Source organism: Oncorhynchus keta, chromosome 12 (assembly GCF_023373465.1).
Source record: "Oncorhynchus keta strain PuntledgeMale-10-30-2019 chromosome 12, Oket_V2, whole genome shotgun sequence".
NCBI classification, from domain to species: Eukaryota; Metazoa; Chordata; class Actinopteri; order Salmoniformes; family Salmonidae; genus Oncorhynchus; species Oncorhynchus keta.
This window is the reverse complement of record NC_068432.1, coordinates 20841865-20860157: the sequence shown is the minus strand read 5'-3', so window position 1 is coordinate 20860157 and position 18293 is coordinate 20841865. Positions and strand designations below refer to the sequence as shown.

Genomic DNA, 18293 nt, shown 5'->3' with positions numbered 1-18293 from the left:
CCCCCCATTGATGGGATAATCAGCATTTGTGACGGTGACTTAAAGGGATAATCCACTGCCAGAAATAAAAATCACGAAACTCCTATGTTCTATTGGTGGACCTCTTGATTTTACTTCAAAGTGATCCGCCTGTGAAAATCAGGAAATTGTATAGGAACGCACTTCATAGCTATATAATTCTCATCACTGGGGGTAAACAGAGATAGGAATCCCATTGGGCAACGAATGGAGAAACATCCCACCCAACTGACTGTCGACCAATCGCATTCACGTTGTCATGTGTTTGCTAAGCTAATCGTCATCCAATGCGATTCTTATTACCTCTACAGGAAAGCAACGTAATGCTGCTCTCGCTCTAGGCAGAGATGCCGTTTATAGCTCAGTGGCAGAGACTAACTTTAAGTTGAACTTGAGACTCCTAAGTTGATAGTGCAGTTTGTACAGGAGATATTACAGCTAGCTAGCTACTTCACAATACTTCATATTGACTTTGGTATTATTGTATAGAAATGTTTTCTAGCTTGTTACCTAGCCAGCCAACCATACCAGGGAGAGAGGGAGCATTGCATTGTGGGTTTTGTAGTAGACTTGAGCTGCAACAGATTTCCCAAAACAGTTTTCACATGATTCTACCAATCTTGCTCTTATGACAAAATGAAGCATTTGTTCACAAAAAATATTGTTGGATATTAGTGTTATTTAACAATGTTAATAACAGGAATTAGTGGTTTGGGGTGGATTATCTCTTTACATAGTTTAAGCAGTGGTCTTGAACGTGTGTTAATGCGCTAGCCTTCTTTTTTTATATTATTTTTTTTTCTTAATTTTACCCCTTTTTCTCCCCAATTTCGTAGTATCCAATTGGTAGTTAGTCTTATCTCTTCGCTGCAACTTCCGTACAGACTTGGGTGAGGCGAAGGTCGAGAGCCGTGCGTCCTCCGAAACAACCCAACCAAGTCACAATGCCCACTTAACCCGGAAGCCAGCCCCATCAATGTGTCGGAGGAAACATCGTGCACCTGGCGACCGTGTCAACGTGCACTGCGCCCAGCCCCCCACAGGAGTCGCAAGTGCGCGATGGAACAAGGGCATCCCTGCCGACCAAAACCTCCCCTAACCCAGACGACGCTGGGCCAATTGTGTGCCACCCCATGGGTCTCCCGGTCGTGGCCGGCTGCACTATTCTTCTCATTAGCCTGTGCCCATAGCTCCTACAATGACATACAGTAGAGACGTTGGACAGAATATAGGCTAGGCAATTTTCATACAGTTCTTTACATTATAAAAAGAGCTTATAGCCTGTACAAAAACTGCCTGTGTCTGTACACCAAGGCCTGCTAATATCATATAGCCTGTACACATTCACTTTGCTACTTTTGATAGATTTAGCTACCCTGTGTGTTTAAGGATTTGCCTCCCTATATCTGTGGGTGTGTGCAGGCTGGGGTTGGTCTGACTATGAATTCCTGTTGATAAAAACCTAATTACTCACCCCACCCCATTCCCCTGTTCCCCTGGACTGGCTCAGAGGGGTCCCAGAGACGCGGTGGTGCATTAAAACTGGTTAGGAAGCCTGGCTCTAATCAATTTGAAGTGATTAGCCAAATCGTTTGCATAATGTGCTTAACGGCAGCATCTGCTAATCAGTCTCAAGACCCTTAACTTGACAGAAGCTTTTTGGGGAACGGGGCGTTCCTCCTTTCCACTTCTCCAAACCACCCTCCTCCTTCCGCCCCTCGTGTCTTCATTCCTTGCTAGTCTAGATACAGCTGGAGAGGAAAAGAGGGAATAGAGTTGCTGAGAGCTACAGTACAACTAGCCAATGCATTAGCAGGGTTGGGTAGGTTACTTCCTAAATGTAATCTGTTGCTTTGTCCTTTTTTTGACTTATTCAGTAACTACATAGACTTAAAGGGGGCAATCAAAAGTGTTTCAGTATGTGTCCATTAGGGTTTGTTTTTTTTAATCATCAGCATGAATTAGATTGAGCAATAAAAGCCCCATTTTTATTCCATAGGCAGGGATCCGCACTACGCGGCTGTCGCAAGAGCAATTTTCTCACTGGCTGTCTACTGGTTTCAAAAACAATGATTGATAGGCAGCTTAAACTTCTTGAATTCAACCATTGTTGGGTTCAAATACACATTTAGATTTGTGAACATCCATCCACAACAACCACAATCCGTAAGGTGCAAATAGCTTAATGAGAGAGCAACAGTGTGATTCACATCAATGCGCTATATAGATATCAATAATAAGTGATATCCGTATCACCGTAGACTACACCACTACTGTCATCCTTACCTCCAAGCATTTATTCAAGTTGGATAATCTTTGGATGCCGACAGCTGTCGCACCTTTGGAAGACATAGCTTGGACTGTAGCCTACAAAAGCCTATTCCTGCTCTCTTCCGGCGATCGATCAAAAACATTTGCTGTGTCATCATAGTGGCCTCTGACTTGTGGTCAGACTCGTTCACGTGGAACAAACTTAAAACTTGCGGCCTTTTTCAATGTTGATTTGAATGTCATTGAGAAAAACAAAGCTTTTTCCGCAAACATCCTTTCTGAATTGAAAAGTAATCCTTGAAGTAATCATCTAGTTTTTCGAAAGTATCTGTAACCCGATTACAATATTTTTGCTGGTAACGGATTTTTTTGTTGTTGTAATCCCTTACATGTAACTGATTACATGTCATCTGTTACTCCCCAACTCTGTGCGTTAGCTCCTAGGGCTAGCTAACTCAATATATTTTCTTTAAACTTCTCTTCTGCTCACCTCTGCTCAGTGCCCCTGTGGCGAACCTTGGTTGCTGCAGCCTTTCTGTCATATGGGTCCCCTGCCGCTAGCGGCCAAAGGCAGCGGAGTGGAGGTAATGTGCAGCGGGCCTCTTCCTGACCCTGGGTCAGTGTTGCCCACCAAACCTTTTACCCTGACCTGGGAACAGTTCCCCCAACACTCACCCCACAAAGCTGGAATTAGCATGCCCACCGCGGGCCTCAACGTGTGTGGCAGAGGTGGCGCCACAGGAGTTAGGGGCAAAGGTTGACGTCCCGTTGCTATGCAGCAACACCCCTATGACTGGTGAGCAGGCGACGCATCTATTGATGTCACTGCTTTAATGGACTTTCTTGAAATATGACGCACACACACCACACACACACCACACAAAAGCCCCTTTTTAAGACACTAACTTTTTACCAAATAATTTTAGGCTTGAAGCCCAAGTATTAATTGAAACAGCTCTTATAGTTCTTGCTGCGGCCCTTCTATTAGACAATTCTTCCCTACTAGACTAGAGGAGGATCTGAGTGCAGATAAAATGGGGGCGAGAGGCGGAAGTGAGCTGTGCTCTAGCCAGTCTGCTGTGTGTACTGTATGCTCTAGTTACCCCCCCCCCCCAGACGTGGTGGTGGCTGTGTGGAGTAAAGTGGGGGCAGCAGTCTGGCTCGCTCAGTTCCAGCCTAATTAACTTGATTTGTTCCCTGCATCTGGCTTCCAGATGTCAGCCTCGACTGTCTCTCTCTTTTTCTCGCTCTCACACTCTGCCTCCCGCTTTCTGCCTCTCGCTCTCTGCCTCTTTCTCTCAGAGACAACACACACACACACACACACACACACACACACACACACACACACACACACACACAAAGCCTCATCAAAGGCCCACCTGAGACTGCTTGTCAGTCACTTCACATATCCAAATCCAATGGGAAAATATGTCTTCGTCTGATACTAACTATAGATTTTCGTGGCTTACATTCTGAGAGTATAGGCCTATATAGGTTCAGCTGTATCAGTGTGGATATTGTAGTAGCCTGGCTTGTCCATGCGGATCTAGAGTCTGTGTTTATCTTCTCCTGGCACCTCTGTCCCAATATTGATAATCTGGGATCTGCCCTATGACATGTACATGCCTAGCGACCATAAAGGCTGGAGCCTGTGAGAAAAGCTCTTTCGTCCCATACGTTTTTTTCTTTCTCTCTCTAATAGAGATTTTTACAAGCTGCATAAATGCTGCTGGGATCGAGAAGTGGTTATATTGCTTTTTTCACACTTCTGTCTGCAGAAGATGTGCTGAAAGGGTGTATGTGTGTGTACATTTTATGTGTGCGTACACTGTACAGTATGTGTGTCCAACTCTGTGGGTGTGTTTTTTTCCCCCATAGGGGTGTGTGTGATGCCAGCCATTGAGTAGTCATGGTGCGTCTGTCTGTCTGTCTGTCTGAATCCTCTTTTGATATTGACTAAGACCAGTCTTTCTCTTCTCTCTCATGCTCCCAGTTTGGCACTAGTGGTGCCAGACTGCAGGGGGTCAAAGAGGAAAAGAAAGAGTTAAATGTAAATGGCGGTCATCCCCCACAGAGCCCTGTGTAATCATTCTGTCCTTTCTCCTCCCCCCTCTTGGTCCCACAGAGAGAACTGGATGCCACCGCCACAGCCCTGGCCAACAGACAGGATGAGAGTGAGCAGTCGAGGAAAAAGCTCATCGACCAAAGCCGTGAGTTCAAGAAAAACACACCAGAGGTGAGTATCTGCTCTGCTTCTGCCTGCTTGTCTTCACACACACACACACACACACACACACACACACACACACACACACACACACACACACACACACACACACACACACACACACACACACACACACACACACACACACACACACACACACACACACACACACACACACACACACACACACACCACAGCAGTAGAGGCACGACAGAGAGGACACGTCTGTGTTGGTGTAACGGACGTGCAGCGTCATAGCTGGACAGACGTATGTGCGTGTATACCCAGTCATCAATGCCTCTATTGTCATCCGATGGGCCGCACCAGGGGGGGTTGTGGGTGGGGTTAGTCAGGGAAATGATGCCCATTCAAGCGGAGGAGACAATGTCCTCTTATTGTTCACAGGCCCTCCCCCCGGCTATTCTTTCAGCTGGTTCCACTGGCATTTCGTGTCATCGTGGGCTGTGTTTATTTACCTTTTGGACACAGTGTCCTTTTGATTGGCTGAGCTCCTCATTTGTTCCTCATTGGATTCCACTTCCCATGCGGTCCAGTTAGCCTATCCTTACATTAGTCCATGTTAGCATATTTTATTAAAGCACCATTCATTACATGGCATTACTTAGGTTACTCTGTGTCCCCTCTTATAAACTTTTACTCTATTCAGGTTTGTCAGTACAATCTGAAACTCTCTGGGCATCCCATCAAAAGATGACCGTAGTAGTCAGTAGTCCCCATCCACCCCCTCAAACTGAACTCGATTACTCCACTACGACCACCTTTTAGGGAATATGCTTGTCGCATGGTTGGTCAAGGCTGTTCTGGCCAGTTTGACCGGCCCCACTGCTTTTCTGTGAAGTCATGTCCTGAATTGGTAAAAACTAGCCATGCGTATGAGGTGTTTTAAGGAGTGAGCGGTTCTTTATTTACAGGAAACTCTGTTGTAGATCTGATTAAGCTGCCAGGGTTTAGGTATGCTGGCAAGGCCTCGGCAACGATGGCACAACGTCCAATAGAGGCTTCAATCAATGATATGTCAACATATTTCGCCACAACAGTGGCGCTTTTGAAACCCTGTCTTTGATGACGAAGCTGTGATGCTAAAAATGGCAGCTGAATTGAAGGCCCACAGTTGTAGATTATAGAACAGATGTTTGATATTTTTTTAAACATTATTTTAACCAAAGAAATATACAAGAAGACTCTTATCCCTTCTACCCTTGGCTCCCTCAACTGTTCCCATTGAAGAGTGACCACTATTTAGCCTATTCTCACCTGCCTCGTCTGTGATTCAACCCTCCTACCACCACTGCCATCGTTTTTGCAGGTTGCCATTTTCTTATGCTCCTAAAATGCATCGTAGCGATGACATAAGCCCTCTATTCAGACAGAAAATGGGCCAATTTTGCGCCGCAGAGTTCCTCAGGGGGGTGGATTAGTTTTCCCCCGAAATCTTGTAAACACCAGGAATGCGTGACACTCCAGCTGTGCGGAGTGGTGCGGTCATTGTGTCCACCCGCCCGCCTAGACTCGCCTCGACATCATGTGACCCTTTTGTGTGGCTCCTCCGTCACCATGGCTCTCTACTCAAACAAAGCTGAGAGAGAGCAAGAGAGGGAGAAGAGAGCACAGAATGCAGAGAGGAGGGGGAGAAGAGAGGAGTGAGTTGACAGCTGGAAAGAGGAGAGCACAGGATAGAGCATGCAAAATAGAAGAAGAACAAACAGACTGCAGGCGGGAGGACCGACGAGTGGATATTACCAGGCACTTCAGCTTCATTTACTACTGTAGTTGATACAGAAGTGTATCCGTTCAAACAATATTGAATTTAAAATGGATAACAAAAAATACTCATCAGATATACTGAATGTACTATTTGACCCGCGTGCAGTCTGACTACGGCTTGGTGTTTCACAACGGGACACACCTGAGTCAGCTTGTCCTCAGGATCCATTCATCTGTTTGGTGGCGTTACAGTAGGCCTCTCTGCCGGCCAGGTTACTGTCATTGTCATTTCATTGGTTCCGTTTTGCCCTTGAGAAAGGCAGTTAACCCCCCAACAACAACTGCTTCCCGGGCGCCGATGATGTGGACATTAAGGCAGCCCCCCCCGCGCCTCTGATTCAGAGAGGTTGAGTTAAATGTGGAAGACACATTTTGGTTGAATGAATTGTTGTACAACTGACTAGGCATCCCCTTTCTCAGTGCACTGCCACCCTTCCCTGTCTGGTCCGTCCTAAACACACACAAGCGCATGCGTGCGCACATGGGCAAAAAACACATGTACAGACGCACACAAAGACACACACGCACAGAGCAGCGCACCAATCCTATGTGCTGTGTCAGCGACAGCCGTGCCATGCCTCATTCTGTGCCCTGATGACCCATGGTGCTCTGGCACACAGAGGCAGACCTACTGCACAGCAGACAGACACAGAGGTCAGGAATGGTGTGACTTTGAAAGCTTGAGGACAACACCTCCACAGGACAGAGGGAGAGGAGAGGAGAGGATAGGAGAGGGGGGTGGACTGAGAACCAGCTTCAATTTGGCTCATTTAAATACTTCCTATGTAGAAGTTCATCACGCCATTCTGAGATGTTCATTCAGTACCTCAGCACTACGCCCCCAGGTTGTTGTTGTAGAATATTCGGAATAAACGTACCAGTTGAAAGTAATGGTAAATGGCAGAATCGTTTTACAATAACCTATTGGATAAGTTGTGTGTTTTGATTTTGTATAAGTCTGTTTGTATGTATGACGTCCCATTGGCAGGTGGTTTCTCTGGTGACTAGAGGCAGTCCGTCTGCAGCAGACAGATTGAGGGTACACTGTCAGTGTTTGGTACAATCATTGGCTCACTGCCCCATTGGGCCCCTTTCTTAGTCAGAGGAGTACGCCCCCAAAGTCATAAACTGCTTAGTCTATGTAACTCCTTGGTTTGAGTTCGTAATAAATTTTTGAAAATGTCCATTGAACCTCAAAGGAATGATGGATCACTTTGTAGAATTGGGCCTTGAATAGGAGATGACACTAATGTGAGTAGAAATTACCAGCGACATAATGTACAGAACGTCTCTTTCGTTACGAGTGACACTGTGTCAGTTCTGTTAATCTATCCACCCTCAGATATGGCTTGAGTATTTTATTTGCGTACTTCAGATGAACCCGTAGTTATTCTGACTGCTCAGAGGAGGCCGTTAGCCAGCCTTGATGAATAATCTCCTGAAATGAAGTCAAGAACAGATGCAAGGATACAGTGCGACAGCAAACACTATTGATATATTTGTTCAGCTGATGCAGTGCTCTACCAAACAAATATAGTCTTGTCCAGGGAAGAGCTGGGATAAGAATGTCAAGGGCATTGTGCTCCTCTCCCCGGCAAGCTCTGTCTTTGATTACGGCAGCCATTGCCCCCACTCCCCTCTTACTTCCCTCCTTTTTTTTTGTCCGAAAATTCCTCCAGAGTTACCACTCCCAATGAGTGTTGATGAATAAATGGACAATAAAAACCTGTTTTGTCTCCGGCTCTAATAAATCAGGCTTCTTTTCCATTTAAACTGTCCAGGGCTACAATTTATGTTTGAGCTTAATAACCCGTTACTAAATTAATCGTGCTGGGGTTTTGGCTGGGAGGCTGTGTTCTCGGGGATTCTGTGAACTCTGTAAGAGAGAAAAAAAAATAGAAAAAAACAACCGATCTGGTTGCCAAAATGGGCCCAGAACCCAAGGTACAAAACATCAAGGGGTTCCGGCACAGAGGTGGAAATTTCATCCCTCTGTCGCTTGGAGCTGGAAAGCTACCTTAATTACTGAGCTGTTCAGAGGGGGCTCAGGGTTGCTAACTCACTCTAGTGTTTCATCTCTCTGAGAGATCACTCTGAGAAGGGGAGTTTTGGCCACCCTCTCAAAGTGCTTAGTGTCTCTTCCTTCTCTGCACTCCTGGTGAAGATATTTTTGGGTTGTTTGGTTCACCTCCATTTTGGCTCAGAGTGCAGACTCGGCTAGTGTTGCTTGTGACTTCTCTCTCACAAACCGTTTTCTGTCTGAAGACTGTAAAATAAGGTATTGATTACTTCAGTTTTTTGTTACAGATTCCACCCGATAACTTCTAAAGGAGTTGTCTGCAATTGAAAATAGGGGGATTTCTACACCTATTTATGCAGTTCATTCAGAAAGTATTCAGGCCCTATGACTTTTTCCACATTTGGTTTCGTTACAGCCTTGTTCTAAAATGTGATTTAAATTGTTTTTCAGTCTACACACAATACCCCATAATGACGAAGCAAAAACTTAAAAAATGTTTTTTTTTTGCACATTTATGTAAGTATTCAGACCCTTTACTCAGTACTTTGTTGATTTTCATCAAGAATCTCTGTACTTTGGTCCATTCAGCTTTCCCTCGATCCTGACTAGTCTCCCAGTCCCTTCCGCTGAAAAACATCGCCACAGCATGATGCTGCAACCACCATGCTTCACCGTAGGGATGGTGCCAGGTTTCCTCCAGACGTGACACTTGGCATTCAGGCCAAAGAGTTCAATCTTGGTTTTAATATTATTTCTCATGGTCTGAGAGTCCTTTAGGTGCCTTTTGGCAAACTCCAAGCGGGCTGTCATGTGCCTTTTACTGAGGAGTGGCATCCGTCTGGCCACTCTACCATAAAGGTCTGATTGATGGAGTGCTGCAGAGATGGTTGTCCTTCTGGAAGGTTCTCCCATCTTCACCTCCCTGACCAATGCCCTTCCAATTGCTCAGTTTAACACGGCGACCAGCTCTAGGAAGAGTCTTGGTGGTTCCAAACTCCTTCCATTTAAAGAATGATGGAGGGCACTGTGTTCTTGGGGACCTTCAATGCTGCAGACATTTATTGGTATCCTTCCCCTGATCTGTCTCTCGACACAATCCTGTTTCGGAGCTCTCTGGAAAATTCCTTCAACCTCATTGCTTGGTTTTTGCTCTGACATGCACTGTCAACTGTGGGAGCTTATATAGACCGGTGTGTGCCTTTCCAAATCATGTCCAATCAATTTAACTTACCACAGGTGAACTCCAATGAAGTTGTAGAAACATCTCAAGGATGATAAATGGAAACAGGATGTACCTAAGCTCAATTTCAAGTGTCATAGCAAAGGGTCTGAATAGTTATGTAAATAAGTTATTTGTTTTTTATTTTTAATACATTTGCAGAACTTTTGAATAACCTGTTTTCACTTTGTCATTATGGGCTATTATTATGTGTAGATTGATGAGGAAAACAATACATTTAATCCATTTCAGAATAAGGCCCGAACTTAACAAAATGTGGAAAAAGGGGAAGGTCTGAATTATTGCCAAATGCACTGTATACTGTTCTTTAATGCATGAGCGTTCCCGGGCCTTTATTTTGGTGGAATGATAAGATGTAACAGGTCATTTAATGAACAAGGGGATTTCTAGCGGCACTATCACTGTTTGACCTCACGGCTGTACAGTGTGGCAATTTGTCTATGTCTGTTAGAGGCCTGATATGTCCACTTTACACCCCCCTTAAAGAGACATGTCCTTCCTATTTTTGAAATGTTGATGCTTTATTGGATAGAGAGACAGTGGGAAAGATAAAGGAGAGAGAGTGTGCTGAAAAATGAGTGTGCCGGATTGGAATCCATGCTGCAGCGGTATATGTGCACCGGAGGCAGCGGTTAGACTGCTAGACGACCCTAGGCCACACGTTCTTTCTCTCTGCTGGAAGGTGCATTTGTTTTCCAACAATTCAATTACGGGGCCTGTTTCTTCTCCTGTTCAATAGGCTTTGTCGCCATCAGAGAGAAATGGACTAAACTCAGGGACACGTTTTGTGGATAAGATTCAAGGGCTTTGAGTAGATTCAATCATTCCAGACATGTCTGTGTGGAAGTGGTTCACCTGATTCTGACAGAGTTCAGGAGTTTTGACTGCCCTTTCAAAGTTTGTCAGATAATATTTGAGTTTGATATTTACCTCGTGATAAAAGGACGCCCTTCTGAGTAAGAGTCTAACCGTATGGCATCACCAGAATTGTGGGAAGACTTCATAAGTGCTTTTGTCAGGTTGACCTACTGTTTTTCATATGAGAGTTGGTAGCTAGGAGGTAACTGCCGGAGAGAGTGTGGACTGAGCTGAGTGTCTGACCTGAATCAAGAGATAGATGACTTCATTTAATTACTGTCATCTGTTTGTTTTGTATCCTGAAATAGAAACCGGTTTCAGCAGCGTACTCTAAACGACCGAGGACGTATGTTTGATATTCAAGAACCCCTGAAATGAATGTTAATCACAGGTCTACCTCAAATTGTTTTGTTGAAGATTTTCAGTCCCCACAGTAGTCAGATATAAAGCCCATCAGGATGAATGCCTTGCATTTGGCAGGAGGACCATCGTCGTCTGCTTGCACATACATTTACATTTAAGTCATTTAGCAGACGCTCTTATCCAGAGCGACTTACAAATTGGTGCATTCACCTTATGACATCCAGTGGAACAGCCACTTTACAATAGTGCATCTAAATCTTTTAGGGGGGGTGAGAAGGATTACTTATCCTATCCTAGGTATTCCTTAAAGAGGTGGGGTTTCAGGTGTCTCCGGAAGGTGGTGATTGACCACAAGTGGGGGGCCAGAGCAGCGAACAGTTTTGACTGGGCTGAGCGGGAACTGTACTTCCTCAGTGGTAGGGAGGCGAGCAGGCCAGAGGTGGATGAACGCAGTGCCCTTGTTTGGGTGTAGGGCCTGATCAGAGCCTGGAGGTACTGAGGTGCCGTTCCCCTCACAGCTCCGTAGGCAAGCACCATGGTCTTGTAGCGGATGCGAGCTTCAACTGGAAGCCAGTGGAGAGAGCGGAGGAGCGGGGTGACGTGAGAGAACTTGGGAAGGTTGAACACCAGACGGGCTGCGGCGTTCTGGATGAGTTGTAGGGGTTTAATGGCACAGGCAGGGAGCCCAGCCAACAGCGAGTTGCAGTAATCCAGACGGGAGATGACAAGTGCCTGGATTAGGACCTGCGCCGCTTCCTGTGTGAGGCAGGGTCGTACTCTGCGGATGTTGTAGAGCATGAACCTACAGGAACGGGCCACCGCCTTGATGTTAGTTGAGAACGACAGGGTGTTGTCCAGGATCACGCCAAGGTTCTTAGCGCTCTGGGAGGAGGACACAATGGAGTTGTCAACCGTGATGGCGAGATCATGGAACGGGCAGTCCTTCCCCGGGAGGAAGAGCAGCTCCGTCTTGCCGAGGTTCAGCTTGAGGTGGTGATCCGTCATCCACACTGATATGTCTGCCAGACATGCAGAGATGCGATTCGTCACCTGGTCATCAGAAGGGAGAAAGGAGAAGATTAATTGTGTGTCGTCTGCATAGCAATGATAGGAGAGACCATGTGAGGTTATGACAGAGCCAAGTGACTTGGTGTATAGCGAGAATAGGAGAGGGCCTAGAACAGAGCCCTGGGTGACACCAGTGGTGAGAGCGCGTGGTGAGGAGACAGATTCTCGCCACGCCACCTGGTAGGAGCGACCTGTCAGGTAGGACGCAATCCAAGCGTGGGCCACGCCGGAGATGCCCAACACGGAGAGGGTGGAGAGGAGGATCTGATGGTTCACAGTATCGAAGGCCGATAGGTCTAGAAGGATGAGAGCAGAGGAGAGAGAGTTAGCTTTAGCAGTGCGGAGCGCCTCCGTGATGCAGAGAAGAGCAGTCTCAGTTGAATGACTAGTCTTGAAACCTGACTGATTTGGATCAAGAAGGTCATTCTGAGAGAGATAGCGGTAGAGCTGGCCAAGGACGGCCCGTTCAAGAGTTTTGGAGAGAAAAGAAAGAAGGGATACTGGTCTGTAGTTGTTGACATCGGAGGGATCGAGTGTAGGTTTTTTCAGAAGGGGGTGCAACTCTCGCTCTCTTGAAGACGGAAGGGACGTAGCCAGCGGTCAGGGATGAGTTGATGAGCGAGGTGAGGTAAGGGAGAAGGTCTCCGGAAATGGTCTGGAGAAGAGAGGAGGGGATAGGGTCAAGCGGGCAGGTTGTTGGGCGGCCGGCCGTCACAAGACGCGAGATTTCATCTGGAGAGAGAGGGGAGAAAGAGGTCAGAGCACAGGGTAGGGCAGTGTGAGCAGAACCAGCGGTGTCGTTTGACTTAGCAAACGAGGATCGGATGTCGTCGACCTTCTTTTTCAAAATGGTTGACAAAGTCATCTGCAGAGAGGGGGAGGGGGAGGATTCAGGAGGGAGGAGAAGGTGGCAAAGAGCTTCCTAGGGTTAGAGGCAGATGCTTGGAATTTAGAGTGGTAGAAAGTGGCTTTAGCAGCAGAGACAGAGGAGGAAAATGTAGAGAGGAGGGAGTGAAAGGATGCCAGGTCCGCAGGGAGGCGAGTTTTCCTCCATTTCCGCTCGGCTGCCCGGAGCCCTGTTCTGTGAGCTCGCAATGAGTCGTCGAGCCACGGAGCGGGAGGGGAGGACCGAGCCGGCCTGGAGGATAGGGGACATAGAGAGTCAAAGGATGCAGAAAGGGAGGAGAGGAGGGTTGAGGAGGCAGAATCAGGAGATAGGTTGGAGAAGGTTTGAGCAGAGGGAAGAGATGATAGGATGGAAGAGGAGAGAGTAGCGGGGGAGAGAGAGCGAAGGTTGGGACGGCGCGATACCATCCGAGTAGGGGCAGTGTGGGAAGTGTTGGATGAGAGCGAGAGGGAAAAGGATACAAGGTAGTGGTCGGAGACTTGGAGGGGAGTTGCAATGGGGTTAGTGGAAGAACAGCATCTAGTAAAGATGAGGTCGAGCGTATTGCCTGCCTTGTGAGTAGGGGGAAGGTGAGAGGGTGAGGTCAAAAGAGGAGAGGAGTGGAAAGAAGGAGGCAGAGAGGAATGAGTCAAAGGTAGACGTGGGGAGGTTAAAGTCGCCCAGAACTGTGAGAGGTGAGCCGTCCTCAGGAAAGGAGCTTATCAAGGCATCAAGCTCATTGATGAACTCTCCGAGGGAACCTGGAGGGCGATAAATGATAAGGATGTTAAGCTTGAAAGGGCTGGTAACTGTGACAGCATGGAATTCAAAGGAGGCGATAGACAGATGGGTAAGGGGAGAAAGAGAGAATGACCACTTGGGAGAGATGAGGATCCCGGTGCCACCACCCCGCTGACCAGAAGCTCTCGGGGTGTGCGAGAACACGTGGGCGGACGAGGAGAGAGCAGTAGGAGTAGCAGTGTTATCTGTGGTGATCCATGTTTCCGTCAGTGCCAAGAAGTCGAGGGACTGGAGGGAGGCATAGGCTGAGATGAACTCTGCCTTGTTGGCCGCAGATCGGCAGTTCCAGAGGCTACCGGAGACCTGGAACTCCACGTGGGTCGTGCGCGCTGGGACCACCAGATTAGGTGGCCGCGGCCACGCGGTGTGGAGCGTTTGTATGGTCTGTGCAGAGAGGAGAGAACAGGGATAGACAGACACATAGTTGACAGGCTACAGAAGAGGCTACGCTAATGCAAGGAGATTGAATGACAAGTGGACTACACGTCTCGAATGTTCAGAAAGTTAAGCTTACGTAGCAAGAATCTTATTGACTAAAATGATTAAAATGATACAGTACTGCTGAAGTAGGCTAGCTGGCAGTGGCTGCGTTGTTGACACTACACTAATCAAGTCGTTCCGTTGAGTGTAATAGTTTCTACAGTGCAGCTATTCGGGGTCTAGCTGGCTAGCTAGCAGTGTTGATTACGTTACGTTGCGTTAAAAGAACGACAATAGCTGGCTAGCTAACCTAGAAAATCGCTCTAGACTACACAATTATCTTTGATACAAGGACGGCTATGTAGCTAGCTATGTAGCTAGCTACGATCAAGCAAATCAAACCGTTGTGCTGTAATGAAATGAAAATGTGATACTACCTGTGGAGCGAAGCGGAATGCGACCGGGTTGTTGAGTGGGAAGTTAATTCGGTAGACGTTGGCTAGCTGTTAGCTGTTAGCTAGCTAGCAGTGTCTCCTACGTTAAGGACGACAAATAGCTGGCTAGCTAACCTCGGTAAATTAAGATAATCACTCTAAGACTACACACTCTAAACTACACAATTATCTTGGATACGAAGACAGCAAAGACAACTATGTAGCTAGCTAACACTACACTAATCAAGTCGTTCAGTTGAGTGTAATAGTTTCTACGGTGCTGCTATACGGTGGACGTTAGCTATGTGGCTAGCTGCTGGGCAGTAGACTACGTTAGGACGACGAAATACGATAATTACGCAATTATCATTGATACAAAGACGGCTATGTAGCTAGCTAAGAAGAAATAGCTAAGATTAGACAAATCAAACCGTTGTACTATAATGAAATGTAATGAAAAGTAATGAAAAGTAATACTACCTGCGGACCGAAGTGCGAATGCGACCGCTCGCTCCAACCCGGAAGTACACCTACTCTTTCCATGACATAGACTGACCAGGTGAAAGCTATGATCCCTTATTGATGTCACTTGTTAAATCCACTTCAATCAGTGTAGATTAAGAGGAGGAGATAGGTCAAAGAATGATTTTTAAGCCTTGAGAGAATTGAGACATGGATTGTGTGTGTGCCATTCAGAGGGTGAATGGGCAAGACAAAAAATATAAGTGACTTTGAACGTGGTATGGTAGTAGGTGCCATGTCAAGAACTGCAACGCTACTGGGGTTTTCACACACATTTTCCCATGTGTATCAAGAATGGGCCACCACCTGAAGGACATCCAGCCAACTTGACACAATGGTGGGAGTTATTGGAGTCAACATGGGACAGCATCCCTGTGGAATACTTTCAACACTTTTTGTAGAGTCAATGCCCCGACGAATTGAGGCTGTTCTGAGGACAAAGGGGGTTGAAGCAACTTAGTGTTTGTTATATTCAGTGTATCTCTGCCATCAAGCTTCCCTCAGTGGTGCCCCATGAATACGCCCACGTATGCAAGTGATCCTTATCCCTCTCTGGCTGTGGCTGTGTTGAAACAGGCTTTGGAGTGGGATTTGCCCGTATGTGGACAGTTTGGGCCGGCAGTGTGAAAGAGGCTTTATGTGATAAACTGCCCTGAAATGGTTGTCTGAGCCGCTTCCACAGTAAAACTATTTAAATAAAGCCATATTCATCCCCCGCCTGTCGAGCTCACATATTTCCAGTTCAGTAATGTATTAGAACCATTGATAGCAGGCCACGTTTAGTGAAAAATATTTTGTCAGTGAATTTCACCACATGTAAATACCTCCACCAGCCTAAGTTGGCCTTTTGATAGGAACTCCATTCCGAGCATTTAATCGTAGCCAAACCCCATGCGTACTAAAAGGGTGTTTACAAACCGTGTGAAAAATACAACTCCTCTGCTCAACAACATCAATAAAATGAGCATGTTGGACACCACAAAATAGCACTGTAGCCATTTGTGGAGACACTGCAGGAGGCAGACGTCTGTTTTTAGACTGGTGTTTTGTATTGATCTGAAATCAGAGTCGACTGAAAACACCGGGGCCTCGGATCAAGTTTAAGGCACCATATTGTAGTACTGTACCTGACAAAAGGACATATGTACATGATCCAATCAATGGGAAAATCAATCAGGGCGGCTGGGAGCAGCATTACTGTGTATAGGACTATTTTTGCTTAGTCGGGTGGCCCCTGTGTTTGTTTGGTCCCTGAGCTTAACGGCCATTGGGGTGTCTTCCCCTGTTGCAGTCGCTCAGCCCTCCACCCAACCAGGCTTTCATCACCCTGTGACTGCGAGCCTACCTGCCAGTCGGCCCCGTCTGCCTGCCTGAGTGCGCTGTGCTGTGCCGGGGGATTTCTGAGGCTGCCATGGCCTATCAGAGGGAGCAGCAAAGTGAGCGTTCCTGACAAAGTGAATATAGTAATTAGGGCTGATCCGTTGGCACGGCGCCCAACCCCTGGCTGACTGGCGTCTCGCACAGTTAATTATAGCCCTCGTCTTTAACACGACGCAGGGATATTTACCAGCCAGACAGCCAGCCAATGAACCAATGAGAGATGAGAGCGAAACTCAGCCGCCAACGCCTCCTGTTCGCCTCTTTGCTTTCAAACCCTGGCTATTGATTTCAGAGGCGGGCCTGGTAATCCAGCCTGACTGGGGAATTTTGTGGGAGGATGGAAGGAGGACAGGAGGGAGAGGTCTGTCTGACTGACTCTCCCAGTCTCCCACACACAGCGTGGCAGGGGGACATCTCCTGGATGAGTGCTACCCAGAGTACTGTACTCTGTAGGGCAGCAGTCTGTCTGACGCATAGAGTCTGCATCTCAACTATGCTAAATGAATGGGCCGAGTGGGTGAGCGAACGCTAACTGCGTAATACAGAGACATCTACATAAATTAGGAGAATATTATGCCTGTGCGCGTGCTTGTGTGGCTGAGGGTCGTTTGTATGTGTGAGGGGTTCATCAGAGAGCCATGGCGTCAGTGACATACACCAGCACACCAGAGTGACCCCTCTTTCTGACCCCTGCCCAACATCAGCCCCCGTCTCTGGTACACTGTGAAAAGAGGGGCCTCTTCCACCCTTCCTACACGCAGCTGTAAATCTGAATTCCAGCTTCGCTCACAGACCCCAAAAGGAATGGAAAGGGTTCCGATATTATAGTTAATCTCTATGGAACTTCCCCACACAAAGACTCTCCGTTTACTGTCTTTAAGCCCCCAGTCATTAGTTATTACCCTGAGCACTGTGCTCACCGAATACAGTTTACTTTTTGTCTTGAATGTCACTTACTGTAACAATATACCCAAATGAATTTCACAATATGTCACAATGCATTGAAGGGTTATGCAAAATGATCTAATCTCAGTTGATTGATTCTGTGCAGATGAGTCATACTGTATTTCCCATAGACCGCTGATGGGAAACTGCTCTTAACAGTGCTTAGGGCTCTGATGATTATGGAGTTTGCCATAACGATTAGGCCTAATTCTCATGCAAATGACTAGGGTTATTGTCATAATTTGTCTTGTTGAAAAAATGTTTTGAGCTTGTAATGCATGTTTGAGCTCCAGCATACCTATACATACCTATAGTGCCTTCAGAAAGTATTCACACCGTTTGACTGTTCCACGTGTTGTTGTTACAGCCTGAATTTAAAATAGATTCAATTGAGATTTGTTGTAACTGGCCTACATACAATACCCCATAATTTCAAAGTGTAATTATGCTTTTAATTTGTTTTACCATTTAATAAATTAAAAGCTGAAATGTTTTGAGTTAAAGTATTCAACCCCTTTATTGTGGCAAGCTTAAATAAGTCCAGGAGTAAAAAATATGCTTAGAAATTCACATAAGTTGCATGGATTCACTCTGTGGTCAATAGTAGTGTCTAACATAATTCTTGAATGACTACTTCATCTCTATGCCCCACACATATATAGTACCAGTCAAAAGTTTGGACACACCTACTTTCATCCAGGGTTTATTTCTACATTGTAGAATAATAGTGAAGACATCAAAACTATGAAATAACACATATGGAATCATGTAGTAACCAAAAAAGTGTTAAATTAAAATATGTTTTATATTTGAGATTCTTCAAAGTAGCCACCCTTTACATTTGACAGCTTTGCACACTCTTGGCGTTCTCTCAAACAGCTTCACCTGGAATGCTTTTCCAACAGTCTTGAAGGAGTTCCCACAAATGCTGAGCACTTGTTGGCTGCTTTTCCTTCACTCTGCGGTCCAACTCATGGGATCGCGTATCGCTGCAGAATACTGTGGTCGACATGCTGGTTAAGTGTGCCTTGAATTCTAAATAAATCAGACAG

General features: G+C 46.3%; 1 protein-coding gene across 6 annotated transcripts in view; it reads left to right on the top strand.

The window, feature by feature from the left end:
- Positions 1-18293, top strand: part of LOC118391779 (homeobox protein cut-like 1) — a 265235-nt gene that overhangs the window by 72048 nt on the left and 174894 nt on the right. For all 6 annotated transcript variants that reach the window (XM_052457826.1, XM_052457829.1, XM_052457827.1 and 3 more), the window contains exon 2: positions 4418-4528. In XM_052457826.1, the coding sequence (XP_052313786.1) occupies positions 4418-4528 (111 nt within the window). The remainder of the gene's footprint in view (positions 1-4417; positions 4529-18293) is intronic.